This window comes from Eschscholzia californica, unplaced genomic scaffold, assembly GCF_041429995.1.
Source record: "Eschscholzia californica isolate CP2 unplaced genomic scaffold, dmEscCali1.0.p SCAF_3, whole genome shotgun sequence".
NCBI classification, from domain to species: domain Eukaryota; kingdom Viridiplantae; phylum Streptophyta; class Magnoliopsida; order Ranunculales; family Papaveraceae; genus Eschscholzia; species Eschscholzia californica.
Window position 1 is genome coordinate 61,728,576 of NW_028238420.1, and position 22,683 is coordinate 61,751,258.

At 35.5% G+C, this 22,683-nt stretch overlaps 2 protein-coding genes across 3 annotated transcripts; one reads left to right on the forward strand and one right to left on the reverse strand.

Annotated features, from left to right (window-relative positions):
* Positions 1–2,052: 2,052 nt before the first annotated feature.
* LOC147552891 (methyltetrahydroprotoberberine 14-monooxygenase-like) lies at positions 2,053–5,194 on the reverse strand. Its single transcript, XM_086668976.1, has 2 exons — positions 3,956–5,194; positions 2,053–2,901 (listed from the first exon to the last, which is right to left on the reverse strand). The coding sequence occupies exons 1-2, from the start codon at positions 4,943–4,945 to the stop codon at positions 2,293–2,295; spliced, it is 1,599 nt and encodes a 532-aa protein (XP_086525102.1). The 5' UTR covers positions 4,946–5,194; the 3' UTR covers positions 2,053–2,292.
* A 14,532-nt stretch (positions 5,195–19,726) lies between these two features.
* Positions 19,727–22,543, forward strand: LOC147552892 (protein ABIL2-like). Of its 2 annotated transcripts, XM_086669639.1 has the most exons (10): positions 19,846–19,899; positions 20,087–20,228; positions 20,406–20,488; positions 20,589–20,737; positions 21,077–21,176; positions 21,273–21,365; positions 21,474–21,516; positions 21,627–21,694; positions 21,795–22,000; positions 22,157–22,543. In XM_086669639.1, exons 3-10 carry the CDS (start codon positions 20,470–20,472, stop codon positions 22,325–22,327), a joined length of 849 nt encoding a protein of 282 aa, XP_086525765.1. In that variant the 5' UTR covers positions 19,846–19,899; positions 20,087–20,228; positions 20,406–20,469; the 3' UTR covers positions 22,328–22,543. The 2 variants fall into 2 exon arrangements, with proteins under 2 accessions (XP_086525764.1, XP_086525765.1); XM_086669638.1 differs by lacking the exon at positions 20,406–20,488 and having other exon boundaries at positions 19,727–19,899; positions 20,587–20,737.
* The last annotated feature ends 140 nt before the right edge of the window (positions 22,544–22,683 follow it).

Here is a 22,683-nt window from a genome sequence, read left to right on the forward strand (position 1 = left end):
CCGATTCGTTAAAGTTTTCGTCATGAAATTGCTTTCTAGCTTTAACCACACACTTGTCGCCGTTGTTTCTTCGTCTACTAGGAACGCCACGTCCCTCTCAAGACACAACATAATGGTTGCCCGTGCTTCGAGATCTAACTATTCCCAATCCTCATCTGACATATCTCCTCATTTCTTTCCCGTCAACGTCTTGTGTAATTTCTGCGAGATTAGCATATTCTTCATCTGCATCCGCCAATAAGAAAAATTGTTTTCCCCATTGAACTTCTCTATATCATATTTCCCTGATTTGACCGTACCACTTCTCGATCTCATCTTCTCTTTGTTCAATCTCAACAAGACTCTGATACCAATTGTTGATACTAAAAGTTCGCGGAAGCTATCAAACCTATCCTTGAAATTGATCCAACTACGAAAATTAATCGAAAAGCTAAGCCAAAAAACTAAATATATAAACAGAATTAACGAGGTTCGGCTTAAAGCCTACGTCCTCGGGCGAACAAGAAAACTTTATTGAAGGATTGATGAAGATGACTCACACAACCCGCAAGTTCGTCCCAAGATAGTACTGTTTCAAAATTCAGGAAATTGGGCCGGAGGCCCAATTTCTTATATTTTTTTGTTAAAAAGACAACCCATCTTTTTAACTAGCTAAGCCCCAAGTAAGTTATAAAAATAGACTTGGAGGACATTTTTAAAGGCACCAACTTTTTAAGAGTCAAAAATACCCTTCATTCAATAAGAAATACCTAGTAATGATCTAACTAATAAATCAAGATTTTGAGTTTTTCTCATGAACGAACCGAGTCGACGCCGATTAAAATTTCTGGGGTTTGAATCGATTTTGGCTATAAGATAGGTTGATGTCTTTAGGTTTTGGTGATTTAGTCTATTTGCTTGTTGTTTGAAGAGGTTTTTAAGGGGTTTGATTTAGTTTTTGGTTCTAAATTCTAGAGAGAGAAAGTTTTATATACTTTTAATGGAAGGAGAATTTGATAGTGTTTCAAGGTATAATCGAACTTCTTCATTGCTTTATTTTCATTGAGTTATGAATGATGGATGACAATTTGTTAGTTTTGATGTTTATGTTCAAACCTATTTGTTGGATTTATATGGAAGTTGTGAAAGTATAGTTGATGCAAGCAATGTGTTTGATAAAATGCTTGAAAGAGATTTTGTTGCTTGGAATGCAACGTTAATTGGTTATACAAGACGTAGGTTGGTTGAAATAGCTATAAAGTTGTTAGATGAAATGTCTGTGAGAAATATTTTTTCCTTGGACAATCATGATTGGTATTTATGTTCAAATTGAGAATTTCATGAAAGCTTTGGAAGTTTTTCGAAGAAAAGTAAAATGATGGAGCTAGAGCTTATAAAATGACTATTATGAATTTGTAGGGGGTTTAGCTAGTTTTTCGGTACAACATTCTATTGGACAAAATATAATAATTTGTAACAAATTTCATGTTAAATAAATTCAAAAACTAATTTGCATGGCATTGCAAGGTGTTTGCAAGGCTCTGCAAGGTGTTTGCAAGGCTCTGCAAGGTATTTGCAAAGCTTTGCAAGGTGTTCGCAAGATTGTGCAAGGTATTTGCAAAAGTCATGCAAGGTGTTCGCAAGGCTCTGCAATTTGTTTGCAAGGCTATCCAAGGTGTTTGCAAAAACCATGCAAGGTGTTTGCAAGGCTCTGCAAGGTGTTTGCAAGGCTTTGCAAGGCAGTGCAAAGTGTTTGCAAGGTGTTTGCAAGGTATTTTCTTAGACTAGGGTTAGGTTGGTCTTTTTACTGAAATTCAAAATTACATAATTGCCATCAGGGAGGTGAAGCCTAAAAAACTTTGATAAATCCTTTTAAACTAAAATTATAATTTCTTAGGGAGTTTTGGCCAAATTCCCCTTCAAAATTTTGAGTAGTTTCTAATTTTGAGTCCAATTTGGAAATCCAATTTGGAATTGGTTTCTCACCACCGACTCTCACAGACTCTTTGAAAGAAAGTCAAGATTTGCCCAAAATAACTCAACGGTATAGATTTATAGATGCAACTCGTGACATGACAAAAAACCTATGTCATTTGGTATATAGATTTTTATTACTCTCATACTTAAAGATAAATCCATGCCCTACTGCCACGGGTTGTACCTAATTTACAAATAGGTGTTTTTAAAATCATAGAGATAATATTTGGGAAGTCTTTCAATGAGAAGTGAACAACCAAATCAAATAAAAGGACAATCGTTCCCAGATATAACATGAAAACTTAGAAAACCCAAGAAGTGTATTAAACCATATGATTAGACCCTGAGTGGTTTGATAAGAACTTCAAGTGGTGTGATTTTGTGACTAATTAATCCTGCACTCTCTGTCATATCAACCTTCTCACCCATTGGTGTTGTCATTTCGAACCCATGAAGAAGACGTGCGAGCACCAAATGCATCAACTGCACCGCAAAGGACACACCAGGGCATATCCTTCTTCCTGCTCCAAATGGTATCAGTTCATAATGTTGTCCTTTGAGATCAACTTCTGTGTTGCTCGTTAGGAATCTCTCTGGTCTAAACTCTAAAGGTTCTTCACTCCACACTTCCTTGTCTCTCTGCATCTTCCATAGATTCACTAATAGACGTGTGCCAGCCGGTACGTGGAACCCAGCAACCTCGCAATCTTCCATAGTTCGTCGTTCGATCAATGGGCCGGCTGGATACAGTCTCATTGTTTCTTTGATGATAGCTTGGATGAGAGGAAGGTTGGGAATGTCAGAGTCTTCTACTTGTCTTTCCTTTCCAACTTGACTATCTAATTCTTCCTTGGCTCTTTTCAGGACTTGGGGATGGTTCAAAAGCAAGGATAGGGCCCATGTCAGGGTTACTGTTGTTGTGTCACTTCCACCCAATATCATGTCCTACATTTGAAACAAAAACCCATCGTTCATTTATACACTACCACCACATATAAATAAGGCTGGCCCAAACGTTTCCAGACCAAAAGAAATACTATTAAAATTGGGGCTCCCTTGGCTGAAAAACAAAATAACAATACCCACGGCGTTTGAACTAGGAATTGGGCATCCTACCATTTATTATGGGCTCTTAATAATATTAAGCCCGAGTCAACATTTGGTAGCCCAAGTGGTAGATAATGTTGACATAAACTCCAAACTTGGAAGTCTCGGGTTCGATTTCCAGTGAATTTTGTAGTTTGTTGAAGTTGGATTATTAAAGTATAAATAATGTTGTTGGACTTTAGGTCATAGTTTAGTTGAGTTATAAGTGCATTCTTGAAACAGTTTGAATTAGATGGTTATCGTGTTTATCACATCTTTGATGTATCAATATCATTGTAATGACTATCGTAAATCGTAGTCAGTTTTCAAAAAAGGAATAATAAAAAAATGTTAGGCCCCGAACAGTCCGCCTCGGCTTATGGAGGTGCTATAGAGCTTCTCTAAAATTTATTTGGGGTGAAGTGTCTTTGTAACACTTCTCTAAGCCAAAGTTAGCAAAAAATCATATTTTAGACTGCAAAGCGTACACGGTTTGCACTATGGGAAATGATAAAGTTACAAAAGATTTTGACAAAAAAAAGGTTCCCATCTGATGTGGCGAGTGTGGTTTCAAACTTTGACCAAATCTAGGCCGTTGAGAGATGAAAATCACAACCGCCACATCAGCCGAAAACTTTTTTTTGTCAAAATCTTTTGTGATTCTAGCATCTCTCTATTTAAACTAAACCATTAAAATAACATGTTGAGATGACTGAATATTTAGATGACTAATCTTAATAGTATTAGTTTAGTCTAAATTGGTACAAATATATACAATTAAGAGTTAGATTGTATATGTTTGAGTCAAACATAAAGTGAGTCTGAATTAAGAGTTCATGATATCACACCTAGATAATTAACATTCAAACCAGACAGTCAAATTAAACAATAAAAAATAGATGAGAAATCATACCAAGCAAGTAGATTTGATGACAATTTCAGGATCATCACCAGGCAAAGAAGAATGTTCCATGATATCCAAACAAACATCAATGAAATCCTGTTCAAGATCTAATTCACCTCCTTTATTAGAAACCCTTCTTTTCAATCTATGTTCATCCACCCAACTCTCAACTACTGAATCAATTTCAGACCCACATCTTTTCATATCTCCAACTAGTCCTCTCAATTTATCTAACCACCCAAGAGATGGAATCACATCTGAATAAGCAAATATTGTCATCAGTCTAAAAGCTTCATCCATGGCTGATTTATATCTCTGAGCTCCGGCATCACCTCTCGCTGCTCCTCCGGCGAAATTCTTCTTTCCGGCAACAATTCTTGCTACAACATTAAACGTCAAATCCCCAAACCAATCATCCATCCTCACCGGAGCAAAATCAGAGTCTCCCCTGTTTTTGTTTTCAGCCCAAGAATTCATTAGTTGATTAAAACAAGAATCAACTTCAGAAGTTCTCAAATGTTTTAGGGTTTCTAAACGATGGTTCGAAAGGAGTTTTAAGGTTGAAATTTTTCTAAGTTCTCTCCAGTACGATCCATATGGTGCATACCCAACTGAATCGGCATCATAAAACATGAGTTTGATTGCTAAAGAACCAGGCCGATTCGAAAAGAATCGGTCATTTGTAGTAAAACATTCTTTAATAATTTTCCAACTACTCACTACAAGTGTTTTATGTGAACCGAATCGGATATTGAAAGCTGGACCGTATTTATCAGCCATAGAACCGAGTGTCCGGTGAGTTAACTCAGTTCCATTGAATAGATGAAGATGACCCATAATTAATCTTCCTCCTGATGCTTCTGGTGCTGTTGGTTTACCATTTTTAGTGATTCTGTTTCCAAAATTGAAGAGTTTGTAGAGGAAAATGAAGGAGGCTAGAAGAAGGGCAAAAATGGAAAATGGTTGGATTTGTTCCATGAGAGGATAATGAAACTCCATCTTGATTGATTTGCATGAAAAGAAGATAGAAGAATATGACTTTATATAACCTCCTTGATGTCTTGTTTTAATATATTAAAATCGAAGTATCATCAAAAATGTAATTTGGTACATAGGCTTTTTACCATGGGTTTTAAATGCTTTTAAACAAATTAATTTTAAATAATGATCAGTTAATGATAATTTGGGAAAATTATTATGAAATTGTAGAAAGAATTGTGAGAAAATTTGGTTTCGGGTAAATTTTATAGCACCTCCGTTAGTTAAGATAATCAATGTTTATTCTCAAACAATAATTTATTTCTCTTTTTAATGAATTTTGATATTATGTAGTAGAGTAATATCTTTGTATTTTAACCTATAGGTACAGTTATTAAAACACGATAAATCTCAACCAGTAGACAAGAAACATAAACAAAAACCCTAGAGTGCTTATTATACACGTAAAGGGAGAAAATTACTCTTTGTAATCAAAGATGCTAGCCTTCTCCAAAAAGATAAAAATAAAATAAAAGATGCTAGGAAATGACGTGTCCTTAGTAATTGAATGTTTTGTACCTATAAAATATAAGTGATAAAGGCAAAGAAGCAAAAGACTTTGAGTGGTTGTGGATGTACTAATTAATTAATTAATTTTTTTTTTTGTTGAAAGATTAATTAATTGTTAAAGCAAACATTCGGGAAAATTATGTTAAGAGGTAACTTAAATACATGTGATCAATTTCAAGGCTAATAGAATTTGTATATAGAAATTAGAAAGATAGATATGGTATGTGAAATAAATTATAAATATAATGGGAATAATAATTTAATAGTAGTACTTATTTTTTATGGTTATTATTTTGGAAATTTATCATATTCAACGATGATGGCTGTTTTTTTGTTGAATTAACTATGAAGTGAAGGTTGCTTGATGGACCAACAAAAAAATAACTACAAAACTAAAACCAGAAGACCTAGACTTTAATACACTATCAACCTACAGTTTTCCAACGAGTTAATTTCTATTTGGCCCCCTACTTTGTGACCAGCTTCCTTTATTGTCTCATTTTTTTACGTAAATTCAAATATGGCCCCTTTTCTTAACACCGTCAGTCAACTTTTATGGTTAATCTTTTTGTTTCCATTATTACCCTCGTTTATAAAAGGATTTTGGAAATTCAAATTTGACCCCCTTAAAAAATGGGTTGATTTCCAAAAAATATAAATTGTTTAGAAAAAAATTAGGGGTCAAAACAGAATTTCTTTTAAAAATATCAAACACACTTCTCTCACCTCCATGTCATCACCAATCTGCCCACGTCATCACTCACCTGCCACCTCACCATCTTCTCCGGCAATGGTCGCCGGCCGGCAAAAATTTCGGCGACCATCTTTTTTTTTTTCTTCTCTTCTTCTTCTTCTTCTTTCTCTTTCTCTTTCTCTTTCTTCTTTATTCTCTCTCTCTCTCTCTCCCTCCTTTCTACTCTCTTTCTCTCTCTCTAATGCTCCAGCGAAGGGGAGGACCCCTTCGCCGGAGCACTGGTTTCCAGACGAAACCGGCCTGGTTTCGTCTGGAAATCTGGTCTTGAAACCAGACGAGATCTGGTCTCGTTTGGACCAGATCTCGTTTGGACCAGATCTCGTCTGGTTTCAGGACCAGACGAGAGCCTGGCCTGGTTTCCAGACGAAACCAGGCCGGTTTCGTCTGGAAACCAGTGCTCCGGCGAAGGGGTCCTCCCCTTCGCCGGAGCATTAGAGAGAGAGAGAAAGAGAGTAGAAAGGAGGGAGAGAGAGAGAGAGAATAAAGAAGAAAGAGAAAGAGAGAGAAATAAGAAGAAGATAGAAGAAGAGAAGAAAAAAAAAATGGTCGCCGGAATTTTTGACGGGTCGGCGACCATTGTCGGAGAAGATGGTGAGGTGGCAGGTGAGTTATGACGTGGGCAGATTGGTGATGACATGGAGGTGAGAGAAGTATGTTTGGTATTTTTAAAAGAAATTCTGTTTTGACCCCTAATTTTTTTTTCTAAATAACTTAAGTTTTTTGGGAATCAACTCATTTTTTAAGGGGGTCAAATTTGAATTTCCAACCTTCTTTTATAAACAAGGGTAATAATGGAAACAAAAACATTAACCATAAAAGTTGACTGACGGTATTAAAAAAAGGGGGCCATATTTGAATTTACGAAAAAAAAAAATCATAAAGGAAGCTGGTCACAAAGTAAGGGGCCAAATAGGAATTAACTCTTTTCCAACGCATGCACTCAAAGAGTCAAAGCCCTTAAATATACCCAGACAAAAACATTTGTTTTAGTTTACCTACTTAAATGATAATGTGCAAAAAAATTTCGAAGTAGTAACGTGTAGTTTGGCAATATATATATTTCAACAAATAAGATACGAGGGGCTTATAGAGAGATATGGACCATTATGAGTGAGAGATTTTTTTTTTTTTTTTTTTGGAAACGTGAGTGAGAGATCATTTTGTATGCAAATGCATCTTTGAAGGTGTGGCGTCTCCTTATATAACCTTTATATTATAAGATTTGAGAGTTGTATATGGCAGGCTTGAATACATTGTATAATCTATTTAACTCACGTTTTATTATGCCTAATTATGGGAAAACTCTTATATTTTTATTCTTTTGTTGAAATTATTCTTATCAACCTAGCAGACACTTAATTTCAACAAAAAAAAACCTAGCAGACACTTTATTTTAATATGGGGTACAATTATCAATCCTAGGCAGTGGTTTCAAATGATTTCTTTGCGTTGGGCCATTGGGGTAAGCAACTCCAATCTTGGACAAATTTTGTCCAAAAATTAGTTTTTCTTTTTATTATGATTGAAAGTCTCTACTTCAAAAATCAACTCTAACTTTGAAGTGGCTTAAGGCAAAAAATTGTGGATGTATCAAACATGGATGTGGTATTTTATAGATGTGCGAAAAATGTTTACGATCTTGTGCATATCCGAAACTCGTATGAGAAATATTTTCGAAATAAATTTTCTTTTTTAATTTCAAAAGTTTGAATTTCTAACTTTTATATTCATCAAAAAAATTTCAAAAAATTTTAGATTTTTATTTCTTCCGGTCACCGCATCATATGTGAGTTTCAAATAACAATTAACAAGTAAAACATCTCACCCGTAGAATTTTTTTGGGTTGCAATAGAGTCATAAGCATCGTCAAAATTTTCATCAAATGTTGAGAGAATGTGTGGTGATGTTTCATCGATTTCATCATTCTCTAATTCAATATACGAGAAATTAGGAGACATTAATTCCATAAACTTTTCGTCGGCCATTTGCCCATTTTAAAGATCCATTATATGAAGAAAAAGATAAAATGAGAGAGAATGAGAAAATTATATAAGAGATAAAGATTATATAAATAAGAAACCAACCAAATTTGGACCGTTACATTAACCTCAACAGTCATGATGTGGCCATCGGGGCTCATCCAACACCCAGGATGCATCCCCCACATGATTGTTGGGAGTCCAACAGTAATATAGGGTTGGGCGCTCAGTCGACTCTAGTTGTAGGGTTGACTGAAGACCACCTTGGGGTTGAGTTCCAACCCTAATTTTTACAATATCTGCAAAATAGTTGCAAAAGTGTTGCATTGCATCGCATCGGGTTTACAAAGTCAATACCAAATACTTGTATTGGATTGGATATTGCATTTTAGTATATTAGTCATTTTTACAAAAAAAAAAAAAATTGATTTTTAACTAAATAAAATATAACAGTCTCTTCAACAACAAAAACCTACCCCTAGGGAGAAAATAACAAATTGCTTTAAAAGTTATGGGAAATTTTAGGTGTCCTCAATTGTGAAAGTTTTGTTGTTGAAATATTTAGTCCAATATTTATGATGGTTGTTTGTTGGACCAACGTAATTAATGTAGTTGACATAAACTCAAGAAATCCCTAAAGGTCTCAGGTTCAAATCCCAGAGAAGGTGGAATCTTTGGTTATTTGATTTGAGATTAATAGGGTGTAAATAATGTAGTTGGGCTTTAGGCCATTGTCTTGTTGGGCTATAGGCCCGGTCTTGTTTCAGTTTGAGTGGGCAGTTATTGAGCATATCACATCTTTGATGTATCAATGCCAAATGTAACGACATACGTAGATCGTAGTCGACTTCCAAAAAAAAAAAAAACTTAATTAATTACGTAATACTTTTACTGAAAGAGAAGACCTAGGTTGTGTTTGTTTTTTATTTCGTGTCTGAATCTGAATTGGCTGAATCTGAATTGCCCGAATCTGAATTGCTGAATCTGAATTTGACTAATTATTTATAAGTCAGATGTTTGTTTTTGAAATCTGAAGTATTGAATCTGAACTAAAATATTGACATTTCTGCCCTCATTATCTTTTAACACAAAAAAACCCTAATTTATAAATTTCTTTTTCCTTCCATCATGTCCAAAAGAAACCCTAGTTTTTAAATCTCTCAATCTCTTTACTGCTCTCTCTCCACCTTCTCCACCTAGATGCGTGGCAGAAACTCTCTCTCTCTCTCTCTCTCTCTCTCTCAACAGAGGTTCACAAAGAACACTTGGTGGTTATACGCGATGGTGGTTGTTGTGGTGTCTATGCGGCGGTGTGATTTGTGGTGGTGGAAGTTTGGTTTGTGGTAATGGCGGTTTAGCTTGTGGTCTTGTTGTTTGTTGTGGTAACGACTGGGGTTTTGGTGGTGCTGGTTCGTTGTGGTGGCGGCTAGGTTTCTGGTAGTGCTAGTTGGTTGTGGTGGTTTCTGTTGGTGGTGGTCTGTGGTGGTGGTCTGTGGTGGTTTCTGTTGGAAACGATTGTGGTTTTAGAATTGGTGGTGGTCGGTGACAGTGGTGGTTTCTGTTGGCGGTGATCTGTGGTGGTGGTGGTGGTGGTTGGAAACGGTGGCGGTTTCTGTTGGTGGTGATCTGTGGTGGTGGTGGTTGGAAACGGTGGCGGTTTTTGTTGGTGGTTACTGTGGTGGTGGTGTTTGGAACGATGGTGGTTGTTGTGGTGGTGCCGGTGGTTGTTGTGGTGGTGGGATGGTTAGAAAACTTAAAACAAACAGATTTTTTTTCTAAATTGTGGGGTATAAGTGTCATTTAGCACAATTCAGATATTGGGTCAATGTTTCAGACTTGTTTTGAAGTCTGAAAATTGTGGCCTAGTTTTCAGCCAATTCAGACATAAACCCATTTCAGCTCAAATTTCAGATTTTTTTAAATAAAATAAGCAAACATCTGAAATCTGAATTGACCTAGATCTGAAAATGTTGAAAAACAAACAGCACCCTAGTCTTTGGTACATTATGAACCTGAAGTTTTCCAACTGTACATGCACTCAAAGCCCTAAATATACCGAGATATTCTTTTTTTTGTTTCTTCTTAAATGGTAACTAACGTCCAGTTTTGCAGTGTATTCCTACAAATAAGATAGTTACAAAGATATGGACCATTACGAGTAAGGGATCATTTTGTCTGCAAATGCATCTTCCAAATAAAGTAGAAAAGTATGTTTAACTATTCTTAGGTGGTGTGTCCTTATGTAACCTTTATTAGTATTAGTATAAGATTCGGGAGTTGTACGTATATGTAGATTGTATAATGTATTTAGATCACGTTTTATTAAGGGTAGCCGTCCGAGTATTGTTATGTGAAATAAATTATAAATATAATCGACAAACTATATATGTAATAGTGGGTACCTAATTTTATAAGGTTATTACTTTAAAATGTTATGTTATTCAATTTTATATAGGGGTGGTCGCCAACCACTATTTGTTTGGATGGTTGTCATTTATTCTGAAAATTCAGAAGTCATAGGTTCGAATCAACGTAAAGCTAGAATCAATTATTATTAACCTTTTTGTGGTTAACGGAGGCTATTGTAGATTTTATTAGCTACTCGAGCTTATTGAAATATTGACTTTATCTGCCGCCAATTGGCTAACAATGCAAGCGAGAGTCTCAATGATCTCCTTTCTTAAAAATAAGTTCAATTGAGTCGGATTCTTTGCTAAAAGATGTGCTACTTGGTTTGCATTACGGTAGCAAAATGTAAGGTGCAACCATGTAGCCGTATTGTTAAGTTTTTGGCCATCCAACTCAAAATCAATTGGCAATGAGTGGAGAGGACCTATACTTTATATTCTTGATTACTAGTTACCCATTCTTCCATGTGGGACTATTCTCACACGCCCCCTCACGTGTGGCGTTCTTTGAGCCTAACACTTGTGTTTTTTTCTTTACGGGTGACGTGGATCACGTGTGGTTTTTAAGCCTATCACGTGTCGGCCTAGCTCTGATACCATATTAAGTTTGTGGTCATCCAACTCAAAACCAATTGGCAATGATTGGAGAGGACCTATACTTTATATTCTTGGTTGCTAGTTACCCATTCTCCCATGTAGGACTATTCTCACACGTATACTTTCTCTTTGAATCTCATTAATGTGGATCTTATTTTCCATGGAATGTTATTTTCTTCTTCTGTGCATGCTTTAATAATAGTTCAGGCATCTCCTTCAATAACACATCCATTCTCTGGTAGTTGTAGTGCCATTTCAATTGTCAAGTAGGCAACTCTAGCTTCTGCTTCCATAGCCGAGGAAGTACAAACAGTGTCTGTAGCAGGCCATACAAATTCCCCATACTCGTTTCTACACACAGCCGCCAAATCAGCTCTTCATGATGCACTGTAAATGATGACTTTATCTCCCTTGTTATCGAAGTATACGAAGATTTAGTAGAAAACTCCCCCTTAGTCGTATGCACCAAATTAATTTATCTTCTTCACTTGAATGCCCAATCGATAAAGAGTAATATGTCTTTGACAATGATAGTTATCGGTCTATTAAGTTTATGTATTTATTCATGATGTGTTCATACTATATTAAATCTAATGATTTTCAGAAATGATGTAAAACAAAACGCTATGATGTTCTAACTTAAGACTTAAAGAAGACCTATTCTTCGATTCATTACAAATGTGATACCTAGAAAAAAAGAATTTCGTTTTTTCACCTATAGAGGAAATGATAGGCCACACCCACTTAAATGATGATGTGCACTTTGACAATATTTTTCCTTTGTTTACCACCTACCAAGAGAAATATAAATACACGAAAAGAAGACAAATAGAAAGGAAAACAAGAATTAAAGATTTTGAATTTTTTTTAGAAAATCACTAGAACAAAAAATAGCAAGCCATAATGAAAAGTGTAAACCGTTTATTCGATTGTGTTACGACATAAATACGACCCCTTTGTAAAGAGACTCATAATGTATATATGCGTGTGTGAACAATTAAAATGTACATTTGTGCGAATGATTAAATATTTTAAAACTTAGAAGTTCAGAGATGGAAAATAGATGGTCCTGAGTCATATGTTCGACTTGAACCAGAATTTCGGTCCAAACTCATGTCAGGTTTTTTTTTTTTTTTTTTAAATGTCTATCTTAGAAGCATAAAATGAATGAACAGATTGCTAGCTACAAAATACTCAAATCTTAATGAGACAGAATTTGGCGAATTTGCATGGTTATGGATGCTTAGAATGGATTATTTTAATTGTAAATATTTGTGTTAAATTTCATGGTAGAAAATATTTTTGGTATTTAGGGGCTTCCATCAAATGAGTAGATCTCATGTTAGCATATTGCCTTTGTCGGTTTCAACAAAAAAAAGCCTCTTGCTCCGGTCCGTGAGGGAACCTCGGATGCCCACGGAGCCGCACGAGAGGCACGTGGTCCCTCTTTCGTGGAAGACCAACTTTTCTATTATAGGTTATTTCTTTTGGCATTTCATCAAAAAAAAAAAAAAAAAAAAGGTTATTTCTTTAGGCCCCAATTTGGGTCCACCACGCTTTTTTGGCCCAGTTTCAACAAAAAGGCTTTTTTGGCCCTCATTTTTTCGGGGACTTCTTTTTAGTACCAATTTTTTCTTCACCTTTGTAGTGTTTGATTTTATCTTTTTTATCCGTAAGTTGTTTATTTTACTACTACTGTCTTTTTCATTTCTTACTCTCTATCACATCTCTTTCATCCAATTTATCTCTTGTTCTTAAGTTAACATGTCATTGGTATGTGGTTAATTGCGAATAACAGTCGACCCTCTACTAGTTACCATCACTGATTTTATCCTCAAATTTTCTTCATCTCCCTTGCACCACTGGCGTGCTGTTTCTTTTCTTTATCTTTTTCCTCTCTTCTATCTCTCTCTTCCATCTCTTTCCCTGCTTGAAACTTTACGACACAGTCGATGACAATCTTTTGCCGTTGACAATGGTGTGAAACACTAGAGAGTAGAGACATAAGAGAGATGAAAAGAGGGGGAGAAGAGAGGAAGAAAAAAGGTAACAAAAATAGATGAAGATGGAAGTGGCGGAAGGAGAGAGGAGAATGGACAAAACGTTCTTCGTCAATAATGGTCACTAGCCAATAATGGAAGTGGTGGGACGACAGATGACTCTATGCCAATGAAAGTAAAAGTGGAGGAGAGAGGGATGAAGCGGATTAGAAAAACAAAAGAATTCAAGAATAACAAAAGAGATTTAAATCAACACCACAAGAGTAGAATCCGAAGAAAGATAAAAATTATGAGACACAAAGAAGCCTATACAACTAAGAGTTCAAACTAGCTAGATCTCACAAATTTAGGGCCAAAGATGAATTAAATCGTTTTCTATTTCATGGCTTTTGGTACCAAATTGGTTAGGAAATCAAGCACATAAGTTCGAGTTTGGCCTATTATTTAGTCGAGTTAGGCATGCGAGCCACTAAAATAAAATAAACACATGATATTATTGCGCAGAGTCGTGCATATTCCAATAATTAACTACTCTGCTCATTGACAAACACGAATTTAATCATGCTTTGCCTCTCGGGAGGTTCCTATCAGGCACCCAGGATAAAAAAAAATTGAGAGAAAAATCATAAACTTCAAAAGAATTCATTTATTAAAACTCGACGTTAACAAAAAAATGTCATTTGCAGATTTTCTGGATAAGTCTAACGGGAGATTTTATAGGCCCCTCACTTTTTTTTAAAGGCCCCTCAATGACTTTTTCAATTGAAATGATTCATGGGGACGCCTTTTAACAAAATTGGGGGCCCTATAAAACTTCCCAAAATCTAACCCCTACATTCTTCCTCTAATTTCTGTCTAATTGGAACAAAAAGTCACAAAAGTTACAAAATAAATATACCAAAATAATCAACAATCCTTTTGTCAGTTTGTGTGACTTTTTGTTATAATTAGATAGAAATTAGTAATGGTAAACTACTGGTTACTAACCATGTCTACAGGGGCGGCCCTAGGTCGTGGTGGGCCTAAAGCGAAACCTGAAAATGAGGCCCTTTAAAAATTTTAAAAGAAAATTTTATATAATTTTGTTACCTTGTTCTTGTTAAAAAGGTGTACTTATTGTTAGGTTACATTGTTCGGATTTATGAATAAATTTTTGCAGAAAATTTCGAACAACTTAAAAATAATATTTTATTCAATACAAATATAAATTTAATGTCAATTTTAATATGGAATGCATACTAATTTCAAATACTTGTAGAAATTATATATCTTACTTCCACTTTGCTTCTAATAAAAAAACGAGAGATCACACTTTAATATGAAATGCATACTAATTTCAAATGCTTGTAGAAATTATATATCTTATTTACCACTTTGTTTCTAATAAAAAAAAAAACGAGAGATCATTACATTACTTTAGTTTGATTGATATAACAACTTTTTAAAATTAGATTGAAAAGAACATGTAAAAAATAACATATAAATAACAAAACTACTTACTAAAAGTAAAACTCAATTTGATTTGTATTGATAAACAAGATTTCAACAAAAAAACAAGATCAAAAGAATTTATTAAAATAAACAATTAGATAGGATGATAATTAAATAAATGAGTTGTGGTAGAAAAGGAGCAAAATTATGTAGACTAGGGATTGAACCCATGACCTCTAGGGTTATCATAGAAAGCTTTGCCAACTGAGCTGCATGCATACTTATGATTATATCACGTTCAGGTAGTTAATATCTGTTGGTTGGGGGCCCTCCTGTTGTCATCCAGAGCTGGGGGGCCAAAGCCACCGCTTTGGTGGCTTTGGGCCTAGGCCGCCCCTGCATGTCTATAATGTCATTTGATTCACTTTTCTTTGTTGACTTTTTGTCGAAAAAAATAAAATAAGATAAATTACTTTGTTTGATGACCCTTGCTCATCGTTTACTTAATTTTAAAATTATTGTGATAATTCAAAAGGCTTGGGTTATAAAAAAAGAATTCAAGTGTCTCATTACATTCTTCATCAAAAAAAAAGTGTCTCATTACATTCTTGCATTCATCCGTGATAATAATGATTTTTGGCATATTCTTTTCTCTTGTAATTTAAGAGAAAAGAATTTTGCCAAAGGGTTTAATTAGGGGTGGTAATTTGGTTTGAACCGGCGGGTTTTATCCCAACCCCCCCCCCCCCCCCCCCCCCCCCTAATGTGGCGGATTTTACCGACCCGTTCATTAAACGGTTCAGGTTTGATATGAAGTTACACAAAATAATCGAGTTCGGGGCGGGTTTGGTATTAGATAGTAAACCCCGCCCGAACCGATTAGTATGTTATATATATGTTTTATTTGGGTTATGTTTCTAAAACTTTAATCTTATATTATCAATTTAGCTATTCTATATTATTTAAGTAGTTGTAGTGTTTACAATAAACTCAAAGTCTTATAAGATATTCTTAACAATTGTTATGTTACTTCAAACTAAAATAACTTTTTTGAATATTTTGCGTTTGAACCCGACCCGACTCATTTTATATTAAACGGGGCGGGACGGTAATGGTTTAGCAATTTTAAAATTGGGGCGGGTATGGTAATTGATATCCACCCCGATTAGTTATTGGTACAGACGGTAATGGTAAAACCCGTTTACTAACGGGATGGAGTTGGGAAGGAGATGAACCGTCCCAAACCCGCCCCCTTGACATCCCTAGGTTTAATCCTTCAAAAGGAAAAGAGAATGCCGCAACATAATCTTAAGTTTTATAGTTCAAAGGGATAACCGCAATGGTCACACCCCATCAGGGGCGAGCCCACATAGGGGCCCATGGGGGCGCAGGCTTCCACGACCCTAACGTGGCCCGTTAATGTTATGAGATATTTGCCGCTATATTAGATATATATATATATCTATTATATATAGCACAATGGCTTTTTTTTAGATGGACCGTACGATTTATCTATGAGATATTCGTGTCTGTCAGATTTTTATAACAAAATTCGTAATTAGATATATGCTAAAGGCTATTTATGTCTTAAATAATAACAAAAAAACTGCCCACATCTTCTTCTCCCTAAAATCTCTCTACCAACTCGATTCTAACTACCCAATCTCTCTACCAATTCCATTACCCACAATCAATAATCCTTTAACTTTCTCCCTAAAATCTCTCTCTATTAAATTCGGTTGAAACTACCTCATCCAAAACTACTGCCCACGACCAGAACAATCTCCCATGACTACCTATTGTATATGTATATATACTAGTGTATATCCCGTGCCCTACGGCACGAACACTTGTATCAATCAAATGTTACGAAATTTATTGTTATATTTTATTGAGAGAGAGAGATTTTTATTAGTTATTATTTTTTTTGTATTACTTTTTTGTTTCTTTTCTCTTAAATTAGTTATTATTCTATTGGGAGAGAGAGAGAGATTTCAATTTCTTTTTTTAACGCTTGAAATTTATTTTGTTTCTTTATTTCTTAAATTAGTTATTTTAATTTCTAAGCAGGAAACGATTATTGTTTTTTAAATAGGTAACTTTATTTCTACGAAGGACTATATTTTAAATTTTGAAGGGCTTCTAGACAATATCCTTTATTAAAAAAGGATGTTTGTCCCAGTCATCGTTTTCCTTCTGTTTTATATAATAGATTTAAACATCTCTCTATATCATATTTCCATTTTAAACATCTTTATCATTTTTACTATATATTTATTACTCTTCTATAATATAATTATTAGAAAATCCGTGCACGTAGGGCACGGGCTATATATTTTCCATTTTCAAACACAATTCTTCCCTTGCTTAGTTGGTGAATTGATTAAGTTTCAATATTGAGGTCAAGGGATTGAGTCCCACACACAACATTATTTTTTCCTCTAGAAAATTTCTACGACTTACACCTTTTTTTCTAAAATATCTACTACTTAAGTTAGTTGAAATTATTGTTTGGTGACTTGTATTTTGAATTTCAAAATTGTCTTTTTTAGACTTTTGTTCCATTACAATCACTTCATCTTCATCATCTAGCATCGTTCTTCTTAATCTTCACCATTATCTCTTCATCCCCTCCTGTTTATTATTTCAGTATATTTTGGGAATCCAGTTGCAGGAAAGATCATTGATTCATATTGAGAAAATTAGAGATTGATTGTTATACATCAAAATTACCACGGACTATCTAAACTATAAATAAAATTTTGTTAAGAATTTGTTTTTCGTTTCTAGCTTGATCGTGTACTCATTACCTATAACAAAGAGGTGCCTCCACTCATAAAAGTTTCTGGCTTCGCCACTGCGCCCCGTGATAGAGTAGTTTTTTTTTTTTTCTGTTTCTGTCTATTTAAATAGGGTTAATTCCGTTTTGGCCCCCGATTTGTGACCAACTCGCCGTTTTGGCCCCCATAAGTGTCCGGCAGTTCGTTTTAGCCCCAAAAATTTCGTATTTGGCCCCAAATTTTATCCAGACTCCCAATTATACCCCGATGGCATTTCTGTAATTTTATATTTATTTTTTTGTTTGTCCACCTCATCTTATCACTCCTCCACCACACCACCTCCTCTCCACCTCACCCTTCTTCTCCGGCGGAATCTTGCCGGCCGGAATAAAAAATTCCGGCCGACCACCTTATTAAAAAAAAAAAAAAAATTATTTCTCTCTCTTCTTCCTCCTTTCTCTCTCTTCTTCTTCCTCCTTTCTCTCTCTCCTTTCTCTCTCTTCTTCTCTCTTATCTTCTCTCTTATCTTCTCTCTCTCTCCCTCCTTTCTCTATTCCGGCGAAGATATCTTCGCCGGAAAGTGTCTGGATCTGGGGAAAACCCCAGATCCAGACTCCTCTTCGTCTGGGATTTCCAGACGAAGAGTGCTCCTCTTCGTCTGGGATTTCCCAGCCGAAGAGGGCTGTCTGGATCTGGGGTTTTCCCCAGATCCAGACACTTTCCGGCGAAGATATCTTCGCCGGAATAGAGAAAGGAGGGAGAGAGAGAGAAGATTAGAGAGAAGAAGAGAGAGAAAGGAGAGAGAAAGGAGGAAGAAGATGAGAGAGAAGAAGAGAGAGAAAGGAGGAAGAAGAGAGAGAAAGGAGGAAGAAGAGAGAGAAAGGAGGAAGAAGAGAGAGAAATAAATTTTTTTTTTTAATAAGGTGGTCGGCCGGAATTTTTATTCCGGCCGGCAAGATTCCGCCGGAGAAGAAGGGTGAGGTGGAGAGGAGGTGGTGTGGTGGAGGAGTGATAAGATGAGGTGGATGATAAAGAAGGGTGTGATGTGTTTTTTTTTGTTTTTAACATTTTTCACAAATAATTCTGTTTTGGCCCCCGAGGATAATTTCGTCAAAAATTTAGCCCTTGGGGCTAAAACGAACTGCCGGACACAATTGGGGGCCAAAACGGCCAGTTGGTCACAAATTGGGGGCTAAAACGGAATTAACCCATTTAAATATAATAAAGTTAGTTATAAAGGGAATAGACAAGTTTATTACAGAAGACAAACTTTCTTGTTTGTTCTGGATCCCACCCAAACTCTCTTTTGTTTGACCTTATCACATTACTCACTGTAAGGGATACAACCCCATCTCCTTCTTTGTTAAGAACCCATCTCCTTTATATGATGACTGTGAATGTGAATGTACCAAAATGTAATATTTTTTTTTTGAAACATATCAAATTGTAGTTTGAGAGAGATAAATTGAAAGAAGAGATATATAGATGAACTCTCGTGTACAGCTAAAGAGACCTATTTAAGGTGAATTCGAAGCAATCATCCAATCACTTGGAGAGACACGTTTTCTAAGAGACATTCGTCCTCAGGTGGCTGGGAATTTTAGATACTAACGAGAACAATCTTTCTACTATTGCGCAACAGACTATTGAACAAATTACAAATTATAGCTCAATTTTCTTTTGTCTAAGTTCATTCACTATTATCATAAAGACATCTTACGTTTTAAAGATCATATAAAGACGGTCGGACCATCCTGTAGGGAGGGAATAAAACATTTTTATTCTTACATATACCGCATTTATATCTAAGTTAAACAAATCATGAAATTTGACTTGTATTTGAACATGATCCTCACGTCACATATGCAGAGTGGGTGTGAAACCACCACTGTACAAGGTAAATAGGTACAAATCTAAACCATTTGGAATAAAGAAGTTTGATAAAAATGAAATAACTTCATGGGATTCCAACCTAGGAAACTTGAGAGAGGAGTACATTCTTCTTCTTTTGGTGGGAAGTGCCATTCCTTTCTGTGAGAGGGGGGGCAGTGAATTGAAGAGAGATAGAGAGAATGGGACCCAGCAATGATGATGATTGAAGATTGGACTTCTTCTGGGTTTGTGTTTATTACTGGTTGACGTGCTCAGTCTTCTTACTTGATTTTTTTTGTCTCACTTCTCAGTAACAACCACTCAACAGTGTCTTCTAATTCACCCATCTCTTTCTCTCTCTCTCTCTACTTTTTTTCACTACTAGTTGTTTTCTTCAGTCAAAATCCTATTGAGTATCATCAGCCCCAGCAATCACTCTCTTTCTCTCTGTCTCCTTCTTTATTTACACTTTTAAGCTTCTTCACCAACCTCTTAGGACTCAATTAATAATCTCTAGGCTCTAGCCCACAGTTGGTTTTGGGTTATACTAATCAAGAAACCAGACTGATTATAAGGAAAATCAGGTCAAGCTTCCCTTCTCTTTCTCTCATACTATTTTGTTCAATTCTGTGGGTCTATTTTTTGTGGTTAATGGTGATTGATATAACAAATGGGTTTATCTTCTTGTTAATAAAAATCTCTGTTTCTAATCTAAAATGGGTTAATATGGACATATTCTAATGAGACATGGGTTCTTGATTTCTATTTCAGAAGGAAACCGAGGTTGAGGTTGCTTTTCTCTTTCATGAAGACCATATCTTCATCTTCTTCACTTTCTTTTCATCATGAACCATCATCCCATTATGATGAGCTCACTATGCAGCAAAGTTTACTCTTCTCAGACAGTCTCAAGGTACATACATCCTCCATTAACTTTCTCCTTTTTCAAGTTTCTGCTACTTAATGGAGCTCTAATGGAGATTTTACTTTTATACCCAAAATGGGTGTCAAGAGAAAGCATTTCCTTATTAAAAATAGGTTTTGATATTTTCTGAAATGGGTATAAAGTTTTAAGTTTCTTACTTTTTAGGAATTGAAGAATCTGAGGTCACAGTTGTACTCAGCTGCAGAATACTTTGAATTGTCTTATACCAATGATGAACATAAACAAATGTTAGTTACCCTAATTCTAATTCATTCAATTGGGTTTTTAGGGTTTCAATTTGATGAAGATTATATGTTAAAACAAACTTTACTTATTTGTTTCATAGAGTGGTGGATACCTTGAAAGATTATACTGTTAAAGCTCTAGTTAATACTGTGGATCATTTGGGATCAGTCTCATATAAGGTGAATGGCATGTTAGATGGAAGAGTCATTGAAGTTTTAGGAACTGAGCTTCGAGTCTCTCGCATCGAACAGGTACGGTGTTCTGTTATTTTACTTGTTTGATTATTGGGTGAAACTTGTTTTCATGATCTAGAAATTAATATAAGTTGAATATGCGTACAAGAAACGTCTATAAGATGAAGTAATCGATGAGGTTCAGCATACAAATTCGGTCTTCAATTTGATCAAGAAATTCATTTAAAAACCCACAAACCCTGTAGTTAAACTATTTTATGAACAAAAATGAAGAGAAAATGATAACGATGAGAGGAAACGTAGAATATGATTTGACTTCCATTACGAAACCTAGGAGGAGCACTAACCTAATTGAGAAGCTCTAGCTTTACTTTGTTTTCATTGTGTTTGTTCTAGAGACTGAGGGCATGTCAAAAGCATATCGACTATGAGGGAGTTTCACAACAATCCATGGCAATTGCAACTCCTAAGCACCATAAGCGATATCTTTTACCAGGCAAATACATTCTTCTGAGCTTTCTTTTCGTTAACGGTTTAGCCATGCTTTTCTTGTTACCTTTCCTTTTTGTGATCCTACAAATTTGTTGTTCAGTTGGAGAGACAATGCGTATCTCTAGCCGTCCTCTATCAGCAAACCAATGTTGCAGTCTAGATGATGAGGACCACTGGCATCAATTCAAGAATGGTATTCTTTTCGTATCTATTCTTTCATAATGTTGTAGCGCTTATTTATTTATCCGTTTTAACATATTAGTTTGATTTTAATCATATGTTATGTGTGTGATGTTTATAGCTGTTAGGTCAACAATAAGAGAGACGCCGTCATCCTCATTCAGGTAATGTCTATGTTATATGGTAGGAGATTTTAACTCTATTAGGAACTTCTAGGTGCTTTTAAACTTACGAAAATCATGATATTTTATTATTGTTCATTGTTGTCTCCCAGAAAAGGACAGGCTCCATCACCTTCACCACAGCGTTCTCGGCATGGAATTGGAGTCTTCTCTTTCACAGGTAGTTTCTCTAGAATAATGTTTCATCGAAGAATTATATCAGTAACGTGAGAAAGTTTGTATAAGTTTCATGTTCTGATATTGTTTATGTAACTACTTAGAGAAACAAACCATCCCCGAAAAGAGACAAGAAAAAAGGACGATATCACCAAGTCGTGCAAGGTATCCACTTACACGCTCCGGATCTTTCTCTAGTCGGACAACTTCTCCTCTGGCGAGTAGATCAACTACTCCCATCTCAAGTAGATCGAGAACTCCAACCTCTAGTAGGCCAACCACTCCAAACTCTCCAAATATGAGACATCGGGTAAGTTCATACGAACGTCCAAATATGTACCTATCTCATAACCCAATTGTCCTTTATTTGTTTGTTTAAGTCTGACAAGTTAGTCCCAACATCATGTTTATCATTTGAACATGTTAAACTCATTTTCTTTTAAGTTTTTCTTCGAACTTTATGCAGAATTCCATGGATGGTTGGAAATCAGCTTCTATGCGGCTACATTCTGAAAGAGACAATCCGAAAGATCTCGAACGACAACCCAGCAAAAGCAAACGCCTTCTAAAAGCGTTGCTGAGTCGAGGAAAATCAACAAAAGATGAGGGCCTTTATACTTTCTTGGATGAATATTAAATGCGAGCAAGAGAAAAACAAGTACAAGTGAAAGAGAAGAAGGCAGAAACCTCTTCGTTACTCAGAATCGAAGTTATGCAACTTTCCTTTGAATTTTGTTTTTATCAATTTCTACTTGGTTTGAAATGCATATCATCTTCAAGATCCATCAATTTTCTTCGAATTGAGTGTATCTTCACAATAAAATCATATAGTAAATAGATTACAGTTTTACAAGTTCTCGTGCAGTTGTTATATTATGCTAAATAAAGTCAACCAAGACCTCGCCGTTGCGTAAATGATATCATCTAAATAACAGTTAAATTGCAAAGTAACAGTCTAGATTTGCCACTATAAGAACAGACATTTGTCAATGC

What these genes read in the sequence shown, in the direction of transcription:
- LOC147552892 (XM_086669638.1), top strand. Translation starts at nt 20,161, where the DNA reads ATGAACCATCATCCCATTATGATGAGCTCACTATGCAGCAAAGTTTAC. An exon ending in GAGTCTCTCGCATCGAACAG is followed by an intron (nt 20,738 to 21,076) that starts GTACGGTGTTCT and finishes TGTTTGTTCTAG; the next exon opens with AGACTGAGGGCATGTCAAAA. An exon ending in CTGGCATCAATTCAAGAATG is followed by an intron (nt 21,366 to 21,473) that starts GTATTCTTTTCG and finishes TGATGTTTATAG; the next exon opens with CTGTTAGGTCAACAATAAGA.
- LOC147552891 (XM_086668976.1), bottom strand. Translation starts at nt 4,945, where the DNA reads ATGGAGTTTCATTATCCTCTCATGGAACAAATCCAACCATTTTCCATT. An exon ending in TCATCAAATCTACTTGCTTG is followed by an intron (nt 2,902 to 3,955) that starts GTATGATTTCTC and finishes TTTCAAATGTAG; the next exon opens with GACATGATATTGGGTGGAAG.